Source organism: Puccinia triticina, chromosome 13A (genome assembly GCF_026914185.1).
Source record: "Puccinia triticina chromosome 13A, complete sequence".
Taxonomy (NCBI): Eukaryota; Fungi; Basidiomycota; class Pucciniomycetes; order Pucciniales; family Pucciniaceae; genus Puccinia; species Puccinia triticina.
The window spans coordinates 4,821,976-4,846,351 of record NC_070570.1 but is presented as its reverse complement, the minus strand read 5'-3'; the positions used below and the strand labels follow the sequence as shown (position 1 = coordinate 4,846,351).

General features: G+C 46.3%; 1 protein-coding gene across 1 annotated transcript; it reads left to right on the top strand.

Annotated features, from left to right (window-relative positions):
- Positions 1 to 9,354: 9,354 nt before the first annotated feature.
- On the top strand, positions 9,355 to 10,836 carry PtA15_13A448 (uncharacterized protein; the record flags this gene model as incomplete). The annotated part of the gene is made up of 7 exons (XM_053162647.1): positions 9,355 to 9,803; positions 9,876 to 10,036; positions 10,112 to 10,248; positions 10,327 to 10,400; positions 10,477 to 10,502; positions 10,582 to 10,658; positions 10,732 to 10,836. The coding sequence occupies 7 exons, from the start codon at positions 9,355 to 9,357 to the stop codon at positions 10,834 to 10,836; spliced, it is 1,029 nt and encodes a 342-aa protein (XP_053026603.1).
- Positions 10,837 to 24,376: the final 13,540 nt, after the last annotated feature.

The following is a 24,376-nucleotide window of genomic DNA, read 5'->3' as shown; positions in this document are numbered from 1 at the left end:
GCGATTTCTTAAGAACCATCCCGAACATCTTGACCTGACTGCCAACTTAGCAGCCTGTGAAGCGCGGATCGACTTTCTCGAAAACCAAATTCCAAGCAAAGCTGCCTTGGTAAATGTAGATCAACTGGAAGCGGTGCCCATCACCTCTTCATTCTTCCACTCTCATCCGAACTTCCCCCAATCTTCTGGCCCTCGTCACCCCCGAACCACGGAATCCCGTAAGCTAAAAGCCGTTAAACCTCTCGACCCTTCAAGACCTCCTCCCGACCCCGAACGTTGGCTCCCCCGTCGGGAAAAAGAAACTACTAAATTTGCGAAACGCTCTGCCAAGAATAACAAGGCCAAACAAAAACTCGCCACACAAGGATCAGTTTCGGCCGTTCTTCCTCCCTCAACTGATCTTTCCTCTCAAAAACCCAAACAAGTCCAACAGAAGAAGAAGAAGAACAAGAAATGAACTAGCTCTACTGTCATTGACTTTTTTTTTCTCTCTTGCCTGAATCGGACTGAACCAAATATACTGCAAGGCAGTTCTGGGAGCAGCTCTTTGTTCGTCAGCTGAACCCGTGCCCGCATCTCAAAAGAACGGACTTTCTCACTCCATTCTGATCGGGACAAATCACCCAAGCACGGGACAGCTGCTTGTCATTTTGTCGGGTGTCATGTTATCCACACCAACAAGAAACGATCATTCACTCATCTCGCATTGTAACATTAAGTCATTGAACCAATGCTTGGCACAAGTAGAGGCTTGTGCGCATGACAACATCATTTTGTATTGAGCACTGACTGTCTAATTAGTAATGGCTCATCGATATTTGTGCTTTTTGATATACAACCTACGAAACTCTTTGGTATTCGAAATGTTTCACTTGGTAGACTCGATATGTACGGAGCCTAACTATTGAAATTTGCGGGGTACAGCTTGCGGCTCTTCTCTCTCTGATCTGCCACAGATCTGGCCAACGAGACAACCGAGTCCCGGAAGCAGAGACCTACCATATTAATGATAATTGCCCATATTACCAATCACCATCTCCCCTTACTTTCATGAATATATATGCTAGTTGATTGAAAGACAAATAATGGAGGAAGCCTCCGTTGTTAAAGCACAGTTGGATTTGATACCAGTCCATCATAAAAACAATCATTGGATTTTTCAGTCCTCATCATCATCTACAGCCAAAGCGAAAAAGCTTGCGGGTGCGGGAGGCCGAAAATTGCCTGCTGCATTTCAGCCCCACCTGTACAGCTCCGCTGTACAGGATGTCACATCGCCTCCGGGCGACTGGTTGAGCTTGATTTGCGTGTCGGGCCGACTGTTGGGTGGGGCAGCTAATCTAGGCGAAGCGGCCGATGGGGGTAAAATTATAAGAAGCTCAAGGTGGCTGTGTGATAACAGTCCTATGTGTAAGCTCTCCACACTCCCGGGTCCGGTCTCCAATCTCGATGATATTGCAAATATGTACTAACTAACCTGTGTGATAACAGTCCTATGTGTAAGCTCTCCACACTCCCGGGTCCGGTCTCCAATCTCGATGAGGAGAGAGAAGGGAGCCGGGCCGGGTGGATACATATAGACTAGATACAAGGTTAGGTTTGAGTGTCTAGCTGTCTCACAAGGTTAGGTTTGTTTGATGACTAAGTACATAGTATGCCTATGTAGTATGCAATCATGCTCTGACTTGTAACACCCCCTCCCACGATTGCATACTTCACCCGGTGAGTCCGAGCTTGTGTGTCGCGCCGATCATCTTCTTTGGTCCCATTGCCTTCGTGAAGACATCAGCTAGTTGGTCGAGGGTGCTTGTCCACAAAAGTTGTATGCCTTCTTCGCGAATCAAATCATTTACAAAATAAAACGCCCTCTTGAGGTACTTTGTTTTTTTCTTTGAAGCATTATCGGTCACAATTAGTATCGCGGCTTGATTATCTACATGGATTGACTTTGGGATGTGGTAATCAAGGTCTTCGAAAATGTTAATGATGTGCGAGAGTATTTGAGAGCCTTCTGACAGCACTACATATTCAGCCGCGCAGGTTGATAGCGCTACCACCGTTTGACGCCGTGATCCCCAAGCTACAGTGTCCCCACAGTGTGTGATGACATAGCCAGTCGTCGATCGTTCATGTTCCCCTCCCCAGTTGGCATCGGTCCACAGTCGCATTCCTTCGCCATCACCCCTGTACACAAGCTTCCGATCAACCGTTTTCTTCAGGTAGCCAATTACGCCGTCCAACGCCGCCCAGTGCCTGTCAGAGGGTTTTGAGCTGAATCTTGCCAGCAGGTTTACCGGGAAAGACAAGTCCGGCCGAGTGCCGCCGGAAAGGTACATGAGTGACCCGATGATAGACCGGTATTCGGTTGGGTCAATTGGATCTGTTGCTGAGATTTTGAGGTCGGCATCATTGAGCGGTGAGTCTTTCATGAAAGCCTGCCTCTTGTACTTCTCAATAATTTGACGTGCCAAGGATTTCTGACTCAATTCGACCGACTTTCCAATCTTCTTGATATCAATACCGACCAACCTTTCAACGTCTGCCAACCACTTAATTTCAAGGTCTTTCGTCATCCCAACACACAACTGGTCCAATAATCCAGGGTCGGAAGCCAGCGCGAATCCGTCATCAACATGGAGCCAAATCACAACAAAACCACCACTCTTCTTAAAAAGGTAAAGCGATGGTTCAATTTCACTCGCAACAAATCCTAAGCTCTCGACCGTTTTCTTGAAGAATTTCCACCAACAACGCGCGGCCTGTTTAGTGCCGTACATAGCTTTCTTGAGTAACATCACTTTTCCTTTCAGTTCGAGGCATATCTCAACAGGCGGCTGAACATAAACTTCTTCCTTGATCGGACTATACAGGTACGCGGAACTAACATCAAAGGTTGCTGTCGGAAAATTGTGGCGGAGCGCGATGGATATCAATATTTGCAATGTGTTCAACGAAGCCGTAGGTGCGTATGTCTCGTTACAGTCCTCTCCCATGCGTTGGTTAAAGCCTTTTGCCACATATCTCGCACGGAACTTGTCAACTGTCCCATCCGGCTTGCGTTTTATCGAGAAAACCCACCTAGCCCCCAGTACTTTGATGCCCTTGTGTGCCTCGACCGCCTCCCAGACGCCTAATTCACCAAACTTGCCCATTTCATACCGCGCAGCCAGTCTCCATTCATTCGCCTCACTCCCCGACAACGCTGATTTGATGGTCTTCGGGAGCTCATGTTCCGGTCCGATATGCAAGTGCGCTAACTGCCTTTGTTCTTCTGCCGCAAACTCCTCGGTTTTCTCTTCACCAAGTTGTAGGATGATCTGATTCAAAATGAACTCAAGGTCCAACTTTTTGATGTCCTTCTTAACCGGCAAAGCTTGAAAATCGGGAAACTTGACCAACGCTGAATGAACCATCCTCTTCTCTTGTGGGAGCCAAAACAACCAACCAACCCCGGCATTGGGATACCCCAGTAGCAAACCCTCCTGAGCTCTCTCATCTAATTTCTTGTGGTGTTCTTTTGGGATATGGACAATTGCTTTCGCGCCGAAAGGGTATATAGAGTTCAGATCAGGGTCCGTTCCATAGAACAACTGGATTGGGCAGTGATTGCCAGTCCTCGAGTTAGGTATCCGATTATGCATGTACGCGGCAGTTGAATAGGCATAGCTCCAAAACTTTTGAGGTAAGTCGCTTTCGTGCAACATAGTACGAGCCATGTCACCTAAGGTTCTGTTCAACCTTTCAGCTTCACCGTTCTGTTGAGGACTGTAGGGTGTAATTGGTGCCAGCGTAACGCCAACCTCCTCAAGCATTGGTTTCAGCGACTCAACATATTTGGGTGCGTTGTCACAACGGAGGTAAGCAGGGTAACGTCCAAATTTGTTCTTGAGATGATGCATCCAGGCCATTATCTTTGATGGAACATCTGACTTCGCTATCATCGATGTACAATAGGTGTATGTGCTAGCGTGGTCCCATAAGGTTACTATGTACCGGCGACCGCTAATGTCATAATCGAAAGGACCGGCCACATCTGACACCATGAAGTCTAATGGTTTATCTCAAGGGATCTGGGTACCAAGGACCATCGCCTTCTTATCAATACTTTTTGACTTTGCGCATCGGTCACAGAAGAATGACGACCATTTAAGCTCCAACTCAGGGAAATTGATTCTTAGGTAAGTTTTGACTATTTCTTTGGACGCATGTCCTAGGCGCACATGCCATACATATGGGTCAAAAGAAGGGACTTGAGTGACTTTCTTGATTGTATTGTTGATAGAAGTATTCAGGGTCCAACAGTAATTATGAAACAAGGTGGAGTAACTATTTAAGCGGGGATCTATTAAGGTTGCCTTCGTCCCATCATAGTTCAATTTCCAACCCTCTGAAAGCAAGCGTCCCGTCAACAAAATAACACCATCAACTCCGGGAACATGATACACATTAGGGATTGTGATTGTCCCCGTTGGCGTCGGAATCCGAACCGTCCCAATCCTATCAACCGTCACATGACATTCAGAGACGGCCAGGTAGAAGGTTCGTGGTTTTGTTAGCTTTGATCCGGGAATGAACAGCGATGAGTCGCCACTCACGTGAGCGGATGCGCCGGAGTCAAGTAAGACACCTTCGCTGACATTGGGGAATTCTACCTTGCGCACGTGATGTTCAGATTTGCGAGGCGGAACATAGGTGGACGACTTTGACCTGTAGTCGGCTGGCGGTTGTTCTTGCTGCCCCGTGGCCACTGCACGCCAGTAGTCGAGGCAGTCGGCATACCAATGCCCGTTCTTTGAGCAGTAGGCGCAGGTCGTCCCGTACTTGGTGGTGAGTTCAGGGGATTGGCCTTTACCACGGAAGTGGTTTGCTCGCTCCACTGAAAATCTCGGGTGATTTGCTTTCGGGAGATCAGCGTCCTGTCGCCGGTGCGGGTTGACATATTTACCCAACGCTCGGTTCTGGAACGCATGGATGCGGTCAAGATCCATCGCATTGGCGTCGGCAGCACTGGCCTTAGGACAATGTTTGCTGATGGCGTACTGAATCACAGTCACGACCTCTTTGAGCGATGGACATTTCTTCGCGTCGAGTGTCTGAGTGACACTGAATTCGAAGGTAAGATTATCTGTGCCGGCCGGAGGTTTGAAAGTGTTCTGCAGCAAGATACCAAGGAGCTCATCCGCGGACATCTTCAGTTGTTTGATGTCAGCACCAAGTTGTGACCATTTCGACAGTGTGAGCCTGAGTCTCTATAGTGACAGCAGGACACAAGAAATGGGGGACAACAGTTTGATTTCTTGGGATAAAGAAAATACAACTGTAAGAGAAAAAGAGAAAGAGAGAGAAAGAAACCAAGCAGGATAAGATAGAAGAGAAGTACTAGGTTATTCTAGTGGGAATGCACGTCCACTGGCAATGCTACTCTTCAGAAGAGTGCTGCTAATCTGTGCTAGAAGTGCTACAGCTTCCTCTCAGGAGGGTATCTGGATTAGATAAGTTTAATCCAGCCACAGTTTTTTAGACTTCTCTCTGGACAGTCAAGGTTCTTAATGGGAAACCTGAGGGACAGCCCTGCAACCTAGATTTTGAGGCAAAGGCCAAGTGATTATAAGGGACAGCCCTGTGATCAAGATAGAGGCAAAGGCCTGTAGAATTGAAGGGACAGCCCTGTGATCAAGATAGAGGCAAAGGCCTGTAGAATTGGAGGGACAGCCCTGTGATCAAGGAGGAGGCAAAGCAAGAAGAAAAGGCAGATCAAACAAGACACAGAGTTGTACCTCTGAGATAATCAAGGTTCAGTGAAAGAGGTTACTTACTGTCAATATCCTAGGCGCCTGTGACGGTAGGTATACTGGGAGTAGAGTAGGCTCTTTGGTGGTGATCCTGGGGTTATCTGGGTGGTGGTTCTGGTGTGCTGAAGTCTGTGGATCCGCCTCAGGCAAGGGGGATTCTGACTACGAAAATTTTCACAGTTTGCTTATGTAATTTACATATGTACATGTGGTTTGGCGCGCCAGGTAGTGCTGACACGTCACAACTGCGCAAGCGCGCCACAACTCAGTAACTCAGGGAAGGAGTATAGTTACAATGAATTGATAAGTTGTAACTAGGGTCAAAATTGCATGAGGAAACAGAATCTGAAGTCAAAACAAGGTTATCTCTTAAGATGAAAAAGATATAAAGTAATTTATATGTAACAAAGGTAGAACAGGCAGCTTTTAGGTCAGCTGTGATGACTCTAAGGCTGACAGACAGGGTCGCATCACTGGATGGGTTCGGATCCGCCATCAAGTCGTAGATTTGATCAAGCAGACCGATCTTGTGTCGCCGATCCGAATGTTGACACTGCGCAACGATGAACTCATATAGTGCACGAGTTGACTTGTGAGTCGTCGAACTGACAATGGAAAGAAGGTCAGTCTCAAGAGTGTTACGAATGAGACTGTCAACGGTCGTAGCTTCTTCAATTTCCAGACTATCGAAAACATTGAGGTCGTCGACAAAAGATACAACCCGACTGAAGGCATGCATCAAAGTGCAGTCCAAGGCCTTCTTCCAAGGTTGGAAGCGAACTCCATCAGAGTCGAGGGTCGGATGTGAAGGGTTCAGTTCTTTATGCATCGCAACTGGGGTCTTCAAGAACTTTGAGTATATGATGTCTTGTCTCGTCTGCGCATTGGGGCGGATGGTGCCACAAGCAGTAAGCATACCTGCAATTTGGGCGTTAAGGTTGTTGATTTGCTCTTGCAGGACGGCCAAAGCATTTTGATTGCCAGCGTTGGGTTGTTGCTGGTTGGCAGCGGGGTTTGGTTGTGCCATCTCGAGAGGGTGTCGTCCGGACAGCAGTAAGATTTCTTTCTCTTTTTATTTTTGAAAAAGTTCTCTTATATATATATATCTCTTGATTTAAGTTTTTCTTTTGCTGTCGCAGTATCTTCACCAGCGAACTTAACGCTCACTCGGAGAATTTGGGATAACGGTTGTGTGAAGCGGACGAGCCGGCTTTTAACCTATAAGAAGCTCAAGGTGGCTGTGTGATAACAGTCCTATGTGTAAGCTCTCCACACTCCCGGGTCCGGTCTCCAATCTCGATGATATTGCAAATATGTACTAACTAACCTGTGTGATAACAGTCCTATGTGTAAGCTCTCCACACTCCCGGGTCCGGTCTCCAATCTTGATGAGGAGAGAGAAGGGAGCCGGGCCGGGTGGATACATATAGACTAGATACAAGGTTAGGTTTGAGTGTCTAGCTGTCTCACAAGGTTAGGTTTGTTTGATGACTAAGTACATAGTATGCCTATGTAGTATGCAATCATGCTCTGACTTGTAACAAAAATTGCACCAGGATTCCAACGGTGCAACCCTCAATACCCCAATGTTAATAATGAAGGAAATAGCATTTTTCTTCCGATGATATTCCTGTATGCAGCTTGACATACAGGACCTATACAGGCTTGAAGGGCAGTGGCTGAGATTCCAAAATTGGGCCTGCCGGACCACAAGCTTTTTTGCTTTTGCTGTACAAGTATAACATGACAGCATTTTTTTTAACAAACGAGGCAAGATGGTTCGTAGTTAAAACACATTAAGAGCATAATGGATCCTGTTTGACTAAATGTACAGAAAGCTCCTCAAACGGAAGGTCCAGAGAAGGTTGAACCCCACGCGCAGCGGTACTATCCGGAGTAAGAAGCCGCCCCACCCGCACATCGCCAGCGAGGACAATTTCACTGTGGGGCAGCCGGAGAGGCCCTGGGCAATAGGTATGCTGCACAACCAGGGATCCCGCCAGGGCCCGGCCGCGCCGCCAGGGCGCTTAGGCCAAGCCCCTTGCCCTAAACACAGGACTTGTGATGAATAGGCGGGCTGAAGGGGTCAACCGTCATAAATCAATATTTATAGGCAGCACATGCTGAGTTCGAGAGATCCGGCTCCTCACTCTACAGTGACCCCGCCATGTAAGCATTCAGACCATCCGCACCGGGCGCTAAGTTAGCCCGGATTAGGGCACTTAGCTCGACCCCGCACCCGCATCGGGTTGGATCAACCAGGGATCAACTTAACCCGGAGCTCCGTTTGGAGCTAGTGGGGTATAAATCTAGCCCCCACTAATCCTGGGACTAATCCCAAAATGAATATTCATCATGCTTGTTAGCATGAGCTTTATGTGTTTAGGTGCCAAACACATAACATATAGGCACCTAAACACATAACCTCCGACAGCCTCGGACCCGCTAATCCCCACCCATGCGGATGGCCGATTGGATTAGCCTATTCCGATCGTAATCCGAGCTAGCTAGCCCAGGCTAATCTAGCCACGGATGCGGATGCTCTCACAATGTAAGCATAATCACGATGTGAGCATAGCATAAATCTAGATTTCCCGCGACCATTCTCTTGGTTTTGCTGGGATTTTACCTCGATAAGAAGCATACTGCGATGTAAGCATAGGATTTTTGTCCACCATCCTTATGCTTACATGGCGGGGTCACTGTATCACTTTCACGCCCCAGTCCCGGTGGCCCCCGGCACTTGGCAAATGTTGTATTGTCAGCAAACGTGAACTCACTCGAACTGTCTATGATGTAACACGTCAGACATGATTGCGTCCATGTGCTGCGTCTGAAGTCTCACCCTTGTTGCAGGTGGATTTGAGTATAGTTTTGCACAGCACTGAGTCATGACATGATCAATACCGATGTTGGCGAGTGGCGATAACTTTGGATCTTATCCATCACATCTGTGCCGAGTCCCATAGGAGGCCCTATGTAGGGCGCAACAAACTTATGGCCCCAGGAAAGGTGACTGAGTCTGACCACGTGAGGTTTTATGGGATCAAAGATCGAAGATGGTTCGGTCGTGGTCCGCAGTCCTCAAATGTTCCAAGGAGCACTGAGGCAGACGAGCAGACTCAGTGCTGTCTCGCAGACATGGAAGCTTTAACTTTTGAAAATTCTTCCCGAAGCAAGGTATCAATATAAATATTTAATTAGGATCGCTTTTCCAGCACAAACACCGGCATATTTCCTTGACACTGAGGCTAGTGGTACACTCAAATTTCAAAGGCAGATATTCGAGGCTCAGTCAACGGTCAGACCTTTGACGGCTTGTTTGGACCAGGACATCACATGTAGACGGGCCCAGTACCCTAATCTCACCACCTCGTCCGATTGCCAACGGGTCTACCCCAAAGTTGTGAAGCACAAAGGCACTCCAGTCACCATTTAAAGCCACGCTTCTTGTTATATCGCTCTCCCCTTTCATCCTCCAATTCCTACAAGGCCACGTCGCAACCAATCCCGTTCATTTTTCCTAACTTGCATAACGTCTCATCTTGTTTTCCAATCAGCCATGTGCTTTCGTTCTCGAATTTTGCGGCTGTTCACTTTTACGGTGCTAGTCTCATATTTATCGTTATCCTCCTTGGCTTCAGACCCGGGTCGAACGCCGCAACTATCTTCTTCCAAGCTTCTGCCGAGAGGCAACGATGACTCGGCGGTTACGGATCAGCTCAAAACCTACCGCAAAGCCACCAAGCACAAGATGAAAAACATCCATCGAAAAAATACTCAATTTCACAAGAAGGCAAAAGGCAAGAAGGCATGCAAGACCCAGCATGCCAAAAAATCCAAAGCTCACAAAACGAAATCGAAGGACAACTTCAATCAAGAGAAAGAGAAATACCTGCTTCCAACTCAGCCCCCAGCCCTCGGCTCAATCTTACACGCTACTTCAGTTTGCGGAAGCGCCCAGCCAACTCGGTCGATCACGGAGAGTTCAGGCCCCAACGGAAGTGAATCGTAGGTGGTTTCGCCATGAGATTCCACAATCCAGATAGGTTACTGATTTACTTCGGCTAACGCCGTGGATAGGTTCCTGAACTGTGGCATTACTGGAGACGGTTGGAAACCAGCTCATGTCACCATCTCAATGTTAACGCACATATCGCTCGATCAAGAGCCCGCCAAAAGCACGTTCGCACCATGCCAAAAGTTTCGCCCCTTGTTTGAAAAACATGGTCAAGACCACGGAAGTAAGTTTACTTCCAATGCCTTTTCCCTGATCCTCCCGCACAAGCTCTAAAACAATCTCTTCTTCGGGCCGACAGTACCAGCAATCTTCTTAGCAGCATTTGCAATGCAGGAGTCAAGTTGTAGGCCCGACGTCCTTGGTGATCAAGGTGGAGCCTTCGGACTAATGCAAATAACCAAAGACAAATGTGGTGGTGCGCCCGGTGGAAACTGTGTAAGGGTTGATTAGCTTTTGTGTTCCTGCAGATGCAGATGGTTGAAGCCCAACGATTTAATGTGGTGTTTTTTTCAGTCTGATCCCAACTACAACATTAAAATGGGCGCCAAAACATTCGCTGATGGACTTGCCGAGGCCAATGGAAACGTGTAGGTCATTTATAGCAGAATTGTCGCTGAGACGAACCCTTCCTAATTGTCTGTTCAATGCTTTCTTCTACATCAGCTTACAAGCTTTAGGCGCCTACAATGGTGTGTTTGATACGAACTCATGATTACCAGTCCTCATACTGACTCAGCTTAATTCATTTCTTGGCTGATCGTTCCTCAGGGTGGTTTGAAGGCCTTACCAAGGATAAAGCGATGGAGGCTAGAAAGCAAGGATGCTGTGTCTGTCAACAAAACTTGGTATGTAGCCATTCTCGTTCTATCACTCACGCCATCCTACACAAGTCATATTAATAATTCGTGTACCTTATAGGATTACTTGCAACAGTTTCTCAACGCCTGGATTCTGGGCGTTGATCCCCATAGCCGCCGGCTCGGTACTTTCCGAAACTTAGACGTGTGCGAATCGGAGCATTGAGCAACTCTTCGACCGTACCGGGGAGCCCCGTCAACGGTTCTCTGCTCGCCCTTTGTCTTTCTTTGTCAGTTGACCAGCTTTTTCTCGCTCAGGATGAGAAAAAGATACTTTGTACCATTTGGTCCTGCGACGCAGTCTTTCTTATTCCTTTTTCGATCGAAAGAACCTCGTTTTATCCGCAAATTTGTTGTATCAGTCAGGAACTTTATTCAGTTGAACTGTTGTTTAGGAAACATGCATTTGTTTCATTTTTGTCGTCTTCGCTTGGATTGATTCTACCAATTTTGGACTTATATATATACCCACACCAGGTCCAGATCTACCTCTTTGCAATCATTGAACAACACCCTAGGATAATGATTATTGGCCATTGCCCCGCAATCGACCTTAACTAAGTCTCTCCCCCGCCTGAGGCTTTGCCGGAGGGGAGGGACTTGTGCCTTCTCAGGAATTCTTGCGTGAGACTATTCTGAGTTTTGGTGGTACTCAACTTTGAGTGCCCAGAGCTCAACCTAGATTATTTTCTACTGGTTCAAAAATTTAATCAATGGTGAAAGCACTGCGCTGCGGATAGCGCAGCGTAGCGCATAGCGCAGCGCTTTTTGGCCCGTGTGCGCCCCGCTATTTCATAGCGTTTTTGGGCTACGCTTGCGCTTTTTGGCGCAAGCTTGTAGCTTTTCTGTTTTTTAGCCGCTATTTGTAGCCATAAAATAGTGCAAAAGCGCTACGCTGCCGCTATAAATAGCGCGCTACGCTATTTTATAGCGCTTTTTTGCGCTTTTTTTGGGGGGAGGGGAGGAAGTAGCTTTTAAACAGCAAGCTGCGCTTTTTTTCGGGGGGAAGGGAGGAAGTAGCTTTTTTATTTTATTTTAATGGTTGATTTGGTAGTATGGAGAAAGAGGAAGAAATTTATAGAGGGGGAACATATAATGGGGGAGATATTAAACAAGCTATTCATCCCAATAATCTATTTTGATGTTCCTTGATTTGCCATGTTTGCGGCCTCACCAAATTTGGGGTTACAAATGATGGGGGTGACAGACTGAGGAAGGGGAGAGAAGTAGAACTTGAGGGACCAAACCACAGCAGGATATTTGCAAAGCCAGCGGCCACCCTCTCCGGAGTCTCTCGCAGCGCACAGCGGAGGTCTTGGGATCCATCATATCCAAGACCTCGACTGTGGGCTATGCTGCCCACAGCAAAACAAATCATAGCTGCTGCGCTATTGCGCCTTCTTAGCAGAAAAGCGCATGTAGCGCAACTTTAGTGCCAAAAAGCTTACTTTAGCTGCGCTGCGCTATATTAGCTCAAAAGCGCAGCTTTTCCCGCTGCGCTTGCGCTTTTTCACCTGAGGAAATAGCGCAAGTGAGCTACATTTAGCCGTAGCGCAGCGTTTAAAGGCTGCGCTACAGCTTTTTGGGGCGGGCACATAGCGGTCACCCGCTGCGCTGCGCTAAAACCGGCGCTTTTGGTAGCGCAGCGCAGCCTCTCACCATTGATTTAATGTAAGATAGGCCTACATCTTCTCTTTCTTCTGATACAGTTTGGGACCATTAGCTCCTCTTCTGCATGCTTATTTTATTTTTTGAAAACTTTGCAAAAGACAATTTCCCAGGTTTGGAGCGAATCATAAACAACAAAGCCCGTGCGCGATTGGCAGATCTGATACAATGTGATATCACGTATGTGCACCCTTCTTTTTTCACTTTTGTCAATCCTCAAAACGGCCGAGTTTTTGGCGCTATGTGATAGCGTTGTATGTGCTCTGAAATCCCAGTGGTATGCTGGGATATGGCAATTATTTGTGTTTTATTCAGAATTTTACAAGTATTTTTATAAAAACATTTGAGTTGAGATATCAACATTGGGAAAAATATGGCAAATATGGGAATGAGGAGGTGCTTCAGGAAAAACAGGTTCCAAGACAAGGGGATCAGGACTGGAGGAGTGACAAGTAATGTAATGAGTTCACGGGTCAAATATCCAAAAGTCTCATGCAAGAATTCCTGATAGGGCATAAATCCCTACGGCAAAGCCTCAGGTGGGACTTAGTGGAGGACTTCCTGTCAATCTGGGAACTCAGATTTTTCCAGATTTTGTGGGGAAATCTGGGCTCAATTGTCTCAAATCCTAGATCTGCCTAGATTTTGCTGGAAAATCTGGGAAACACCCCGCAATGTGGTCTGACACTTGTAGCCCACAGCCAATGGAGGACTTCCTGTCCATCTGGAAACACAGATTTTCTCAGATTTCACAGGGAAATCTAGGCAGATCTAGGATTTGGAATGGAGGACTTCCCATCAATCTGGGAACCCCTTCTAGGCCCAGATCAGAGTCAAATCTCACAGGGAAATCTAGGCTTTGGGACTCTGGGAGGCTCCCAGATTGCAACAGGAAGTCCTCCATTGGTAGCCTGAGATCCACCCCTGTCCGCATGAACTCTCCATAATATTGACTACTGTGACACATCAGTGACAGTTTGGGAAATCTGCTTGCAGGGGCAAGCCAATCACCAGGAAAAAAAAGTAGTCACTTGATGGCAAGTGACATGACACAGCTTTGTTTTCAACTCCAACACTGCTCCAATGCTGCTCCTCTCCAACAGAACATCTAGGGCTTGCATGTCAGATGTCAGGATCAAAGCACTCAATGTGACAAAACCAGATGATGCTCAGCTTTGGCCCTGGCCCAGCTGATGCTCAGCTTTTACCCTGGCTCAGCTGATGCTCAGTTTTTGCCCTGGCCCAGCTGATGCTCAGCTTTGGCACCGGCCACATGATGATCATTTTTGACCCTGGCACAGCTGATGCCCAGCCTTGGACGTGGCTCAGCTGATGCTTGGTTTTGGACCTAGCCTAGCTGATTTTCAGCTCTGGTCCTGTTCAAGCTAATTCCCATATTTTTCCCTGGCCTGGCTCAGCTGATACTCAGCAAGCTGAGCATCACCTGGCCAGCTGGCCCAGGACTGAGTCAAAGCTGAGCATCAGCTGGGACAGAACTAGGAAAAGGCTGAGAAAGGACTGGTACAAAGCTGAGCATCAGCTGTGCCAGGACTAGTACAAAGCTGAGAATCAGCTAGGCAAGGACTGGTAATAATTTTTTATTCCAATTCTGAGAGTGAGCTGCGTGAAAAAGCTGAGTATGAGCTGAGCAAAAAAGCTGAGTATGAGCTGGGTACCAAAGCTGAGTATCAGCTGGAAAGAACTAAGGATCATTTGGGCTCATCAAAAACTGAACAGGACCTCCTTGGTAAATTTTGGAAGTTGAGGAGACAGTTGGGAGATTGGGGTAGATAGTGGATAGATATTGGATAGATGTTGGGTAGCTGGCTGGAGCTGGTGTGATGTCACTTGTCATCAACTGACTATTTTATTTTCCTGGTGAATAAAACCCCGGACCGTGGGAGATGCAGCCTCTTCAGCTTGCACATGGGCAATCACTCAGAGCATCCGCATCACTGATCAGGCACCAAGTTAACCCGGATTAGGGCACTTAGTTTTACCTCACAACTACATTGGGTTGGATTAACTGGGGATTGAATTGACCTGTAGTTCCATTTGGAGCTAGTGAGGTCTAAATGTAGACCCCGCTAACCCTAGGACTAAACCCAAATTGAGTATTCATTGAGATACCACCCAAACCACCAGCTGAGCTCTGAAATCCAACCTGTTGCATGGATTGGGGAGGGACTTTGATAAGTTAGTGTACCACACACCCTCATCATCCTGCCAACTCTCCATTAGACTCTTACTGCCTCCCACTGACTCACACAGATCTATTCAAATTTGAAAACCTTTTCTGGTGAACATCTTCAGTAGGGATGCCAATTGGGCGGGCTTGCCAACGGGCCGCCCACACCCGGCAGGGTTTGCGGCAGGTGCACGTCGGCTTTTGAGGGAAATAATCAAAGTTGGCCCAGCCCATCAGAACCGCGACCTCAGTTGGGCCGGGGCGGGCAGCCCGTCAGGTGCCTGTACTTGGGCCTCACCCATTTCCCCACCCGGGGTGCCCAATGGTGAACACTGTGCCACTAAGGTTCTCAGCTCCTGAATGGAACTGGTCATCATCCCAATTTGGCAATTACCCTCAACATGCCGGCATCTAACCCCGGGCAAAAAGATATCAAAGTTGTCCCCCTGTCCAATTCCCAAGCTACTACTACCCAGAATACAGGGACACCAACTCCAGAACCCACCAACACTGTCAGCAAAGAACAAGAAGAGTCTCAATCCAAAAAAATAAAGATAAATAGCGGTGTTTGGGAGCACTTCTCAAAGATTATTGGTAAGATCTTCTCTTTTCAGCCCATCAAGACCAACAACTCATGAAATAGATCCATTTTCTCATTTATGTATGACATTGAACAAACAGATGATGGAAAGGAAAATGTGCAGTGCAACTACTTCCATACAAAACTCACGGGGGCCTTGTCAGCTGGAACCAATCATCTTTGAAGGCATGCACAGAAGTGCTTATCCAAAAAGAGAGGTGTTGTCAGAAACCAACGAGTCCTCTTAAACTTCAGCTCGTCAAGTCACCCTGCTAGCAGACACGGAGTCTAAATTTACAATCAAGAGCAAACCCGTCAAACCATTGCAGAAATGATCATCAAACACAAATTTCCTTTTGCCGTGGTTGAAAACCAAGGATTAATGCGGTTCATGAAGGAGGCTCAGCCTCAGTTTACCGTTCCTGGAAAAAATACAGTGCAAAAATACTGCATCAAGATTTTTCACGATCAAAAAGCAGTTCTTATCCGCAAGGTCAAACAGCAGGCTCAACATGTAGCCCTGACGACTGACTTATGGACCTCCTCCGATCTTACTGGATACATGGTTGTGACCGGCCACTACATTGACAAGAACTGGAATCTTGACAAGCTTATCCTTGGTTTCCAACCGCTTCCTCCTCCGCATTCTGCCGCGGTCATCTCCGATTGTCTCAGCCAAGTAATCTGTGACTGGAAGATTGTTGGAAATTTGGCATTTGTCACACTTGACAACGTAGGTTAAAATACAGTGGTGATGGTACGATTGAAAAGTTTTGTTGAAGATCGCAGCACAACTCCGGTGTAGTGATTCATATGGGCATGTGTGGTAGAATGTCCACTCAGAGATAGTGCAGGCGGGAATGCACAGAGAGGCTCAGGCAGAGTGAATTCCGGTGACATAAGCACTGAGGATGATGTCAGAAAGCGCGCTGAGAAAGCTTACAGAAAGTTGCGCGCAGATGGAATGCACGGATTGTGGATTGCGGATTGCGGATTGGGACCGGAGCGGAAAGACAGAACTGGACTGTTGCAGACTACACACGTGGACTGGTAGCAGTGGCGCGTTAGCAGGTGAGCCACGGCAGCTGAAGCGGGTTCCACTAGCGGGTGGAAATGGGGCGGAGGCTGTGGTGAGAGACTGGCTGGTGGGGGCTAGACAGAGGGCGGTGGGAGGTCAAGCGTTGGAGAGGAGCAGAGTCTGGGACAATGACGTGCAGAAAGCAGGCGGAGCTGATGGACTAGTGCGGGAAAGTTTTGGATCTGCGGGATCGGTTGGGAACGGCAATGCGCGTGGAGGCTTGCGGTTTCTCTTCTCTCTTCTTTTCTATCATCTTACTTACTGTAAGAATCCAGGCCAAGGGAGCCGGTCACCAGCCCACACGCTAAAGCGGGTGTCGCAAACAACACCAGCTGCAGAGTTTGGTAAGCAAAGCAAACCTCCCTCCGCAGCCCCAGCTGCCCGCGTAGTTGGGAAAACTGATAGCATCAATTGGATGAAAGCAGGTACCGACTACACAAGCAGCAAGGTCAAAAAAGCGGACAAGAACTGCCGACCGTTGTTACTGGAAAGGATCTCGATAGGCACCCTAGGTGAGTACTCGAGTTCCCGACCAGATAACTGACAAGGATGAAGCTAAATGCTCTTCCCCGCTTCAACAGGCAAAACGCCCGGAAGTAAGATCAGAGCAGACACCGCCTCGTACCATAAAGGAACCGAAGGAGGTGAGCAGCCTGATCCAATCCAAGCTAGGAACAAGCGTGCTGAAAAGAACTAACGCCGATGAATCTGAACTGCAGATAAACTCGGCAATACGTTCCCAGCATCGCGCCTTAGCTAGGCCAACAAGAGCAAAGACTCACGGCTCCGTAAGCTTGACCTAACTTGAGTACGAGCTTGAGAGAGTCTGAAATAAATGACTAGGCACGAATGCTGCGACAGACGGACTGCAACTCTGCAGGACAAAAAGTCAACCCCAAGCGCACACAAAACTAGACAGCGGCCCTCAATCTGCTTCCAGGTAAAGAGGAAATTCCACTCATTCATTATCTAATACTACTCCAACATGTAAATAGATAATGAATCTCATGGAAATACATCTTCCAGTTCTTTGAGTTTTCTCAGATTTACAGTCTCGGAGCTCGCACCTCAACAGACTCGAAAAACAGGAAGCAGGCGGTAGAAAAATGGCCGATTCCGATGGAGACTCAAACAGCTCCACCGATGATGGAAAGTCCTCAATGAAAGTTCCAAAATTCAACGGCAATAACTTTGAAATCTGGGAACGGAAGGTGTGAATGGCGCTGGACAAACACAACCTTCTACGATTCATTGATGATCCCCCAATGCCGGACCCTTCCAGCAAAATGAGACGAAAAATGATCAAACCAGCCAACATACTATGCAAAAATGTAACTGATGGCGTTTTTAACACGATCATCAAAAAGGACAACACCAGCAATCCCTACGCGCTATGGGCCATGTTTAAATCTGTGTATGCATTGGACTCAATTCTAGCCAGCTACGAAGTCTGGGCACGATGGGAGGATACTCAATACCACGATGACATGGCGAAATACATAGAGGGCATTGAAGACTGCCTAGCTAAATTTGACTCGTTAGGCATGATCGTACCCGACTTCGTCATCTGCTGCAGCATCATCAGTCGGATCACAAAGAAGCGACCAATGCTAATGCAAAACCTCTTCGGTGACATCAACGCACTCGGTAAACCAAAAGTGTTGCTGGTCAAACTGCGTGAGATAGGAAGGTTCAAAAAGACTGCAAAAGACAAACCTCTAGATCCTGTACCCGCGACGACCGCCTTGGCTACCAACGCATCCACCAGCAGAGGAACCAAGCGCAAGAAACCTTACAATCCAGTAAGGTGTATAGGCACACACAACCCAGCCTCATCCCATCCGCCAGAAGAATGTTGGACCCTAAACCCCGGTATACTGAAGAAAAAGCAAGAAGACAAAAGGAAGGCAAGAGAAGCAGCAACCTCTCTGCACACCACCGCGCAAGACAGACCAACTGAAGCGGCAGACACCAACATTCAACCTTTGTTTAGCTACCACCTAAACGCAGCCACGGCACCCCGGTTGCAAACAACAATCCTGGACTCAGGAGCTAGCGACCATATGCTCAACTCGTTGGCATTCTTTCAGGAAACGGAATCAGTCAACATCGGCATCATGACAGGAAGCGGATCAGGCAAACTAGTAGCAACAGCAAGAGGCACTGCAATCCTTCTGCTAGAGCACGGCGGCTTGCTCACGTTACATGATGCACTTTACGTACCGCGACTCACACAAAACCTTGTCTCGTTTGTGCAACTGATGAAGCGACGCGCGCTGATCCACCAGAAACGGGGTGACTTTGCGGTGCGAATTGACAACGGAAAACCCTTTGCGGTCAACATCACCAACGATCTTCTTGAAATCAGAGGAGTCATCAACCCAGTTAACCTATCTGTTGGAATGCTCGTTGAGAAGGACCACTTGTTGGACTTCTCCAAATGGCACAATCGACTCAACCATGCCTGCTTGCCACAAATAGCAACAGCCTTCCCTGAAAAGCTGGACTTGAAGAAAAACCACGCGTGCAACGCGTGCATGCAGGGCAAGATAACGCGTCAACCGTGTTCTGGGCACTTCAAAGGAGCCACCTCTGCGCTGGAAATTGTGCATGGAGACCTGGTAGGACCGATAACCCCTCCGACAAACGGAGGTGCAAGGTACTTCCTAACGCTGGTGGACCAACACACCGGCTACATACACACGGCCATTCTGAAGGATAAGGTGCAAGCATCTTCGGCAATCAATGACTTCAAAACTCTGTTTGAACAACAGACCGGTTGCCTCATGAAAAAGCTCATAACGGATGGAGGGGGTGAGTTCTGCAACCACACCCTAGGAGATCTCCTCAGTGAGGCCGGCATACAACACAACGTGGCTCTGCCGTATACTCCGCAAAACAAAGGACTGGCGGAACGAGCTAATCGAACCATTCTTGACATGACCCGGTGCATGATGATGCAGGCCAACATGGCCCCGGAATGGTGGTGAGAGGCAGTGAGAACGGCGACGGCCACCACCAATTGTCTACCATCCCTGTCAAAAAGCAAGAAGGCACCCATCGAACTCCTGTTCAACACGGCGCTGAACATGAATTTCTTCCGCCCTTTTGGATGCAGAGTCTGGGTGGTGAAACCTCAAGCAAACCGAGGAACCAAATTTGGTCCAATATCCTGGGAAGGCATTCTCACTACCACGATGGATGAATTTGCGATGTCGTATATTGATCAATATAGCGTATATTGATCAATTTATATTGATCAATTTTTTTTTTATTCCTCTTGATACCTTTGTCTGTTTTCCATGTCTCCTTGATACTATTCTATAATCTCTCTCCTTCTGCCTGTGTTATAAGCTGCAAGCCACAGGAATCTTTCTTTTTTTTTGCCTGATAACATTCATAAATTTCTACATACACCATTCAATTCTTCCTGAAAAAAAGACGTTGCAAGTTTTAGGATTAATCCAGGGTACCTGAGGGGTCTCAATTTTTTTTTTCTTTTTTTTTTACTTCAACAATTGATATTATCAGAAATCTCCAAATCTACTTTTTTTCAAAAAAGGAAAGACATTGACCCCTGACCTCTCTCATGATACCATCCTGCACACATTTTTGATTTGGTTGGGTGAACTTCCTGAAAATATTGCATATCATACTTGAAGTGCTATATGCATAAAAGGCCTTTTTGAAATTAGTTTACCATGGTTTAGCATATTTTTGTCAGGTTCTTTTGTTTATCTACTTTTGTTATCAACCACAGATTAATGAGGAATACTGGGGGACTTCCCGTCGAGTCTGGGAGCCTCCCAGATCTCAATTTACATACCCAGACTCTTAATTTTTGGTAGAAGGGAAAATGATTTCCTAATCCTACAGCTCATGACTTTCATGTGCATTGATTGTTGATTTGGTAGAGGTCTTAATTTAGGAGTTAGAGGGCCATCTGGAGCTCTCTAAATGCCGACGGGAAGTCCTCCACTTCCACATAAAATTTCATCAGACAATATTTCTGCATATAAAGCCCAGAAATATTTTAAAATATAATTTATTTGGGGTCACATCCATTATGCCGCAGCAACAATGTGATCAGTTCCCAAATAATATCACTAATTTGGTAGTTTCTGGCTCTTTCTGCCACTATATCTCAAAACAACGTGGGAGTTCTTCCATGATATTGGTATTAAAATGATCTAGAGCCCTAAAAGATTCATTGTGTACCTTGAATGACCACAAAACCCCCAAATGCAGCAGCTACGATGTGATCAGTTGCCAAATATCACTAATTTGGTAGTTTCTTGGTGTTTCTGCCACTATATCTCAGCGCAGCGTGGGAGTTCTTCCATGATATTGGGACCAAAATGATCAAATGCCACTGAAGATTCATTGGGTACCTTGAATGACCACAAAACCCCCAAATGTAGCAGCTATGATGTGATCAGTTGCCAAATATCACTAATTTGGTAGTTTCTTGGTGTTTCTGCCACTATATCTCAGCGCAGCATGAGAGTTCTTCCATGATATTGGTACCAAAATGATCATATGCCCCTGAAGATTCATTGAGTACCTTGAATGACCACAAAACACCCAAATGTAGCAGCTATGATGTGATCAGTTGCCAAATATCACTAATTTGGTAGTTTCTTGGTGTTTCTGCCACTATATCTCAGCCCAGCATGGGAGTTCTTCCATGATATTGGTACCAAAATGATCAAATGCCCCTGAAGATTTATTGTGTACCTTGAATGACCACAAAACGGCCAAATGTAGCAGCCACACTGTGATCAGTTGCCAAATATCACTAATTTGGTAGTGCCTTGGTGTTTCTGCCACTATATCTCAGCGCAGCATGGGAGTTCTTCCATGATATTGGTACCAAAATGATCAAATGCCCCTGAGGATTCATTTTGTAGCTTGAATGACCACAAAACCGCCAAATGTAGAAGCCACACTGTGATCAGTTGCCAAATAATATCACTAATTTGGTAGTTTCTTGGTGTTTCTGCCACTATATCTCAGCGCAGCGTGGGAGTTCTTCCATGATATTGGTACCAAAATGATCAAATGCCCCTGAGGATTCATTTTGTAGCTTGAATGACCACAAAACCGCCAAATGTAGAAGCCACACTGTGATCAGTTGCCAAATATCACTAATTTGGTAGTTTCTTGGTGTTTCTGCCACTATATCTCAGGGCAGCATGGGAGTGCTTCCATGATATTGGGACCAAAATGATCAAATGCCCCTGAGGATTCATTTTGTAGCTTGAATGACCACAAAACCGCCAAATGTCGAAGCCACACTGTGATCAGTTGCCAAATATCACTAATTTGGTAGTTTCTTGGTGTTTCTGCCACTATATCTCAGCGCAGCGTGGGAGTTCTTCCATGATCATGATATTGGTACCAAAATGATCAAATGCCCCTGAGGATTCATTTTGTAGCTTGAATGACCACAAAACCGCCAAATGTAGAAGCCACACTGTGATCAGTTGCCAAATAATATCACTAATTTGGTTGTTTCTTGGTGTTTCTGCCACTATATCTAAGCGCAGCGTGGGATTTCTTCCATGATATTGGTGCCAAAATGATCAAATGCCCCTGAAGATTCATCGGGTACCTTGAATGACCACAAAACCCCCAAATGTAGCAGCCACAATGTGATCAGTTGCCAAATATCACTAATTTGGTAATTTCTTGGTGTTTCTGCCACTATATCTCAGGGCAGCATGGGAGTGCTTCCATGATATTGGGACCAAAATGATCAAATTCCCCTGAGGACTCATTGAGTACCTTGAATGACCACAAAACACCCAAATGTAGCAGCTATGATGTGATCAGTTGCCAAATATCACTAATTTGGTAGTTTCTTGGTGTTTCTGCCACTATATCTCAGCCCAGCATGGGAGTTCTTCCATGATATTGGTACCAAAATGATCAAATGCCCCTGAAGATTTATTGTGTACCTTGAATGACCACAAAACGGCCAAATGTAGCAGCCACACTGTGATCAGTTGCCAAATATCACTAATTTGGTAGTTTCATGGTGTTTCTGCCACAATATCTCAGCGCAGCGTGGGAGTTCTTCCATGATATTGGTACCAAAACGATCAGATGCCCCTGAAGATTCATTGTGTATTTTGAATGACCACAAAACCCCCAAATTTAGCAGCCACAATGTGATCAGTTGCCAAATATCACTAACTTGGTAGTTTCTTGGTGTTTCTGCCACTATATCTCACCCCAGAATGGGAGTTCTTCCATGATATTGGTACCAAAGTGATCAAATGCCCCTGAAGATTCATTGTGTACCTTGAATGACCACAAAACTGCCAAATGTAGCAGCCACACAGTGATCAGTTGCCAAATATCACTAATTTCGTAGTTTCTTGGTGTTTCTGCCACTACATCTCAGCCCAGAATGGGAGATCTTCCATGATATTGGTACCAAAATGATCTACCGCCCTCAAAGATTCATTGATTACCTTGGATGACCACAAAACGCCCAAATGTAGGAGCCACAATGTGATCAGTTGCCAAATATCACTAATTTGGTAGTTTCTTGGTGTTTCTGCCACTATATCTCAACGCAGCATGGAGGTTCTCCCATGATATTGGTACCAAAATGATCACATGCTCCCAATGATTCATTGTGTACCTTGAATGACCACAAAACCACCAAATGTACCAGCCACACTGTGATCAGTTGCCAAATATCACTAATTTGGTAGTGCCTTGGTGTTTCTGCCACTATATCTCAGCGCAGCATGGGATTTCTTCCATGATATTGGTACCACAATGATCAAATGCCCCTTAATATTCATCGAGTACCTTGAATGACCACAAAACCCCCAAATGTAGCAGCTATGATGTGATCAGTTGCCAAATATCAATAATTTGGTAGTTTCTTGGTGTTTCTGCCACTATATCTCAGCCCAGCATGGGAGTTCTTCCATGATATTGGTTCCAAAATGGTCACAAGCCCTCAAAGATTCATTGTGTACCTTGAATGACCACAAAACCGCCAAATGTAGCAGCCACACTGTGATCAGTTGCCAAATATCACTAATTTGGCAGTTTCTTTGTGTTTCTGCCATTATATCTCAGCGCAACATGGGGGTTCTTCCATGACAATGGTACCAAAATGATCAAATGCCCCTGAAGATTCATTGGGTACTTTGAATGACCACAAAACCCCCAAATGTAGCAGCCACAATGTGATCAGTTGCCAAATATCACTAATTTGGTAGTTTCTTGGTGTTTCTGCCACTATATCTCAGCGCAGCATGGGAGTTTTTCCATGATATTGGTACCAAAGTGATCAAACGCCTTCAAAGATTCATTGTGTTCCCTGAAGGACCACAAAACCCCCAAATGTAGCAGCTACAATGTGATGAGTTGCAAAATATCACTAATATATTTGGTAGTTTCTTGGTGTTTCTGCCACTATATCTCAGCCCAGCATGGGAATTCTTCCATGATATTGGTACCAAAATAATCAAATGCCCCTTGAGATTCATTTTGAACCTTGAATGACCACAAAACCCCGAAATGTAGGAGCTACTATGTGATCAGTTGCCAAATATCACTCATTTGGTAGTTTCTTGGTGTTTCTGCCACTATATCTCAGCCCAGCATGGGAGTTCTTCCATGACATAGGTACCAAAATGATCACATGCCCCCAAAGATTCATTGTGCACCTTGAATGACCACAAAACCCCTAAATGTAGCAGCTACGATGTGATCAGTTGCCAAATATCACTAATTTGGTAGTTTCTTGGTGTTTCTGTCACTATATCTCAACGCAGCATGGGAGTTCTTCCATGATATTGGTACCAAACTTTATAACATGCCCCTGAAAATTCATTGTGTACCTTGAATGACCACAAAACCCCCAAATGTAGCAGCCACAATGTGATCAGTTGCCAAAATCACTAATTTGGTAGTTTCTTGGTGTTTCTGCCACTATATCTCAGCGCAGCGTGGGAGTTCTTCCATGATATTGGTACCAAAATGATCAAATGCCCCTGAGGATTCATTGTGTAGCTTGAATGACCACAAAACCGCCGAATGTAGAAGCCACACTGTGATCAGTTGCCCAATATCACTAATTTGGTAGTTTCTTGGTGTTTCTGCCACAATATCTCAGCGCAGCGTGGGAGTTCTTCCATGATATTGGTACCAAAATGATCAAATGC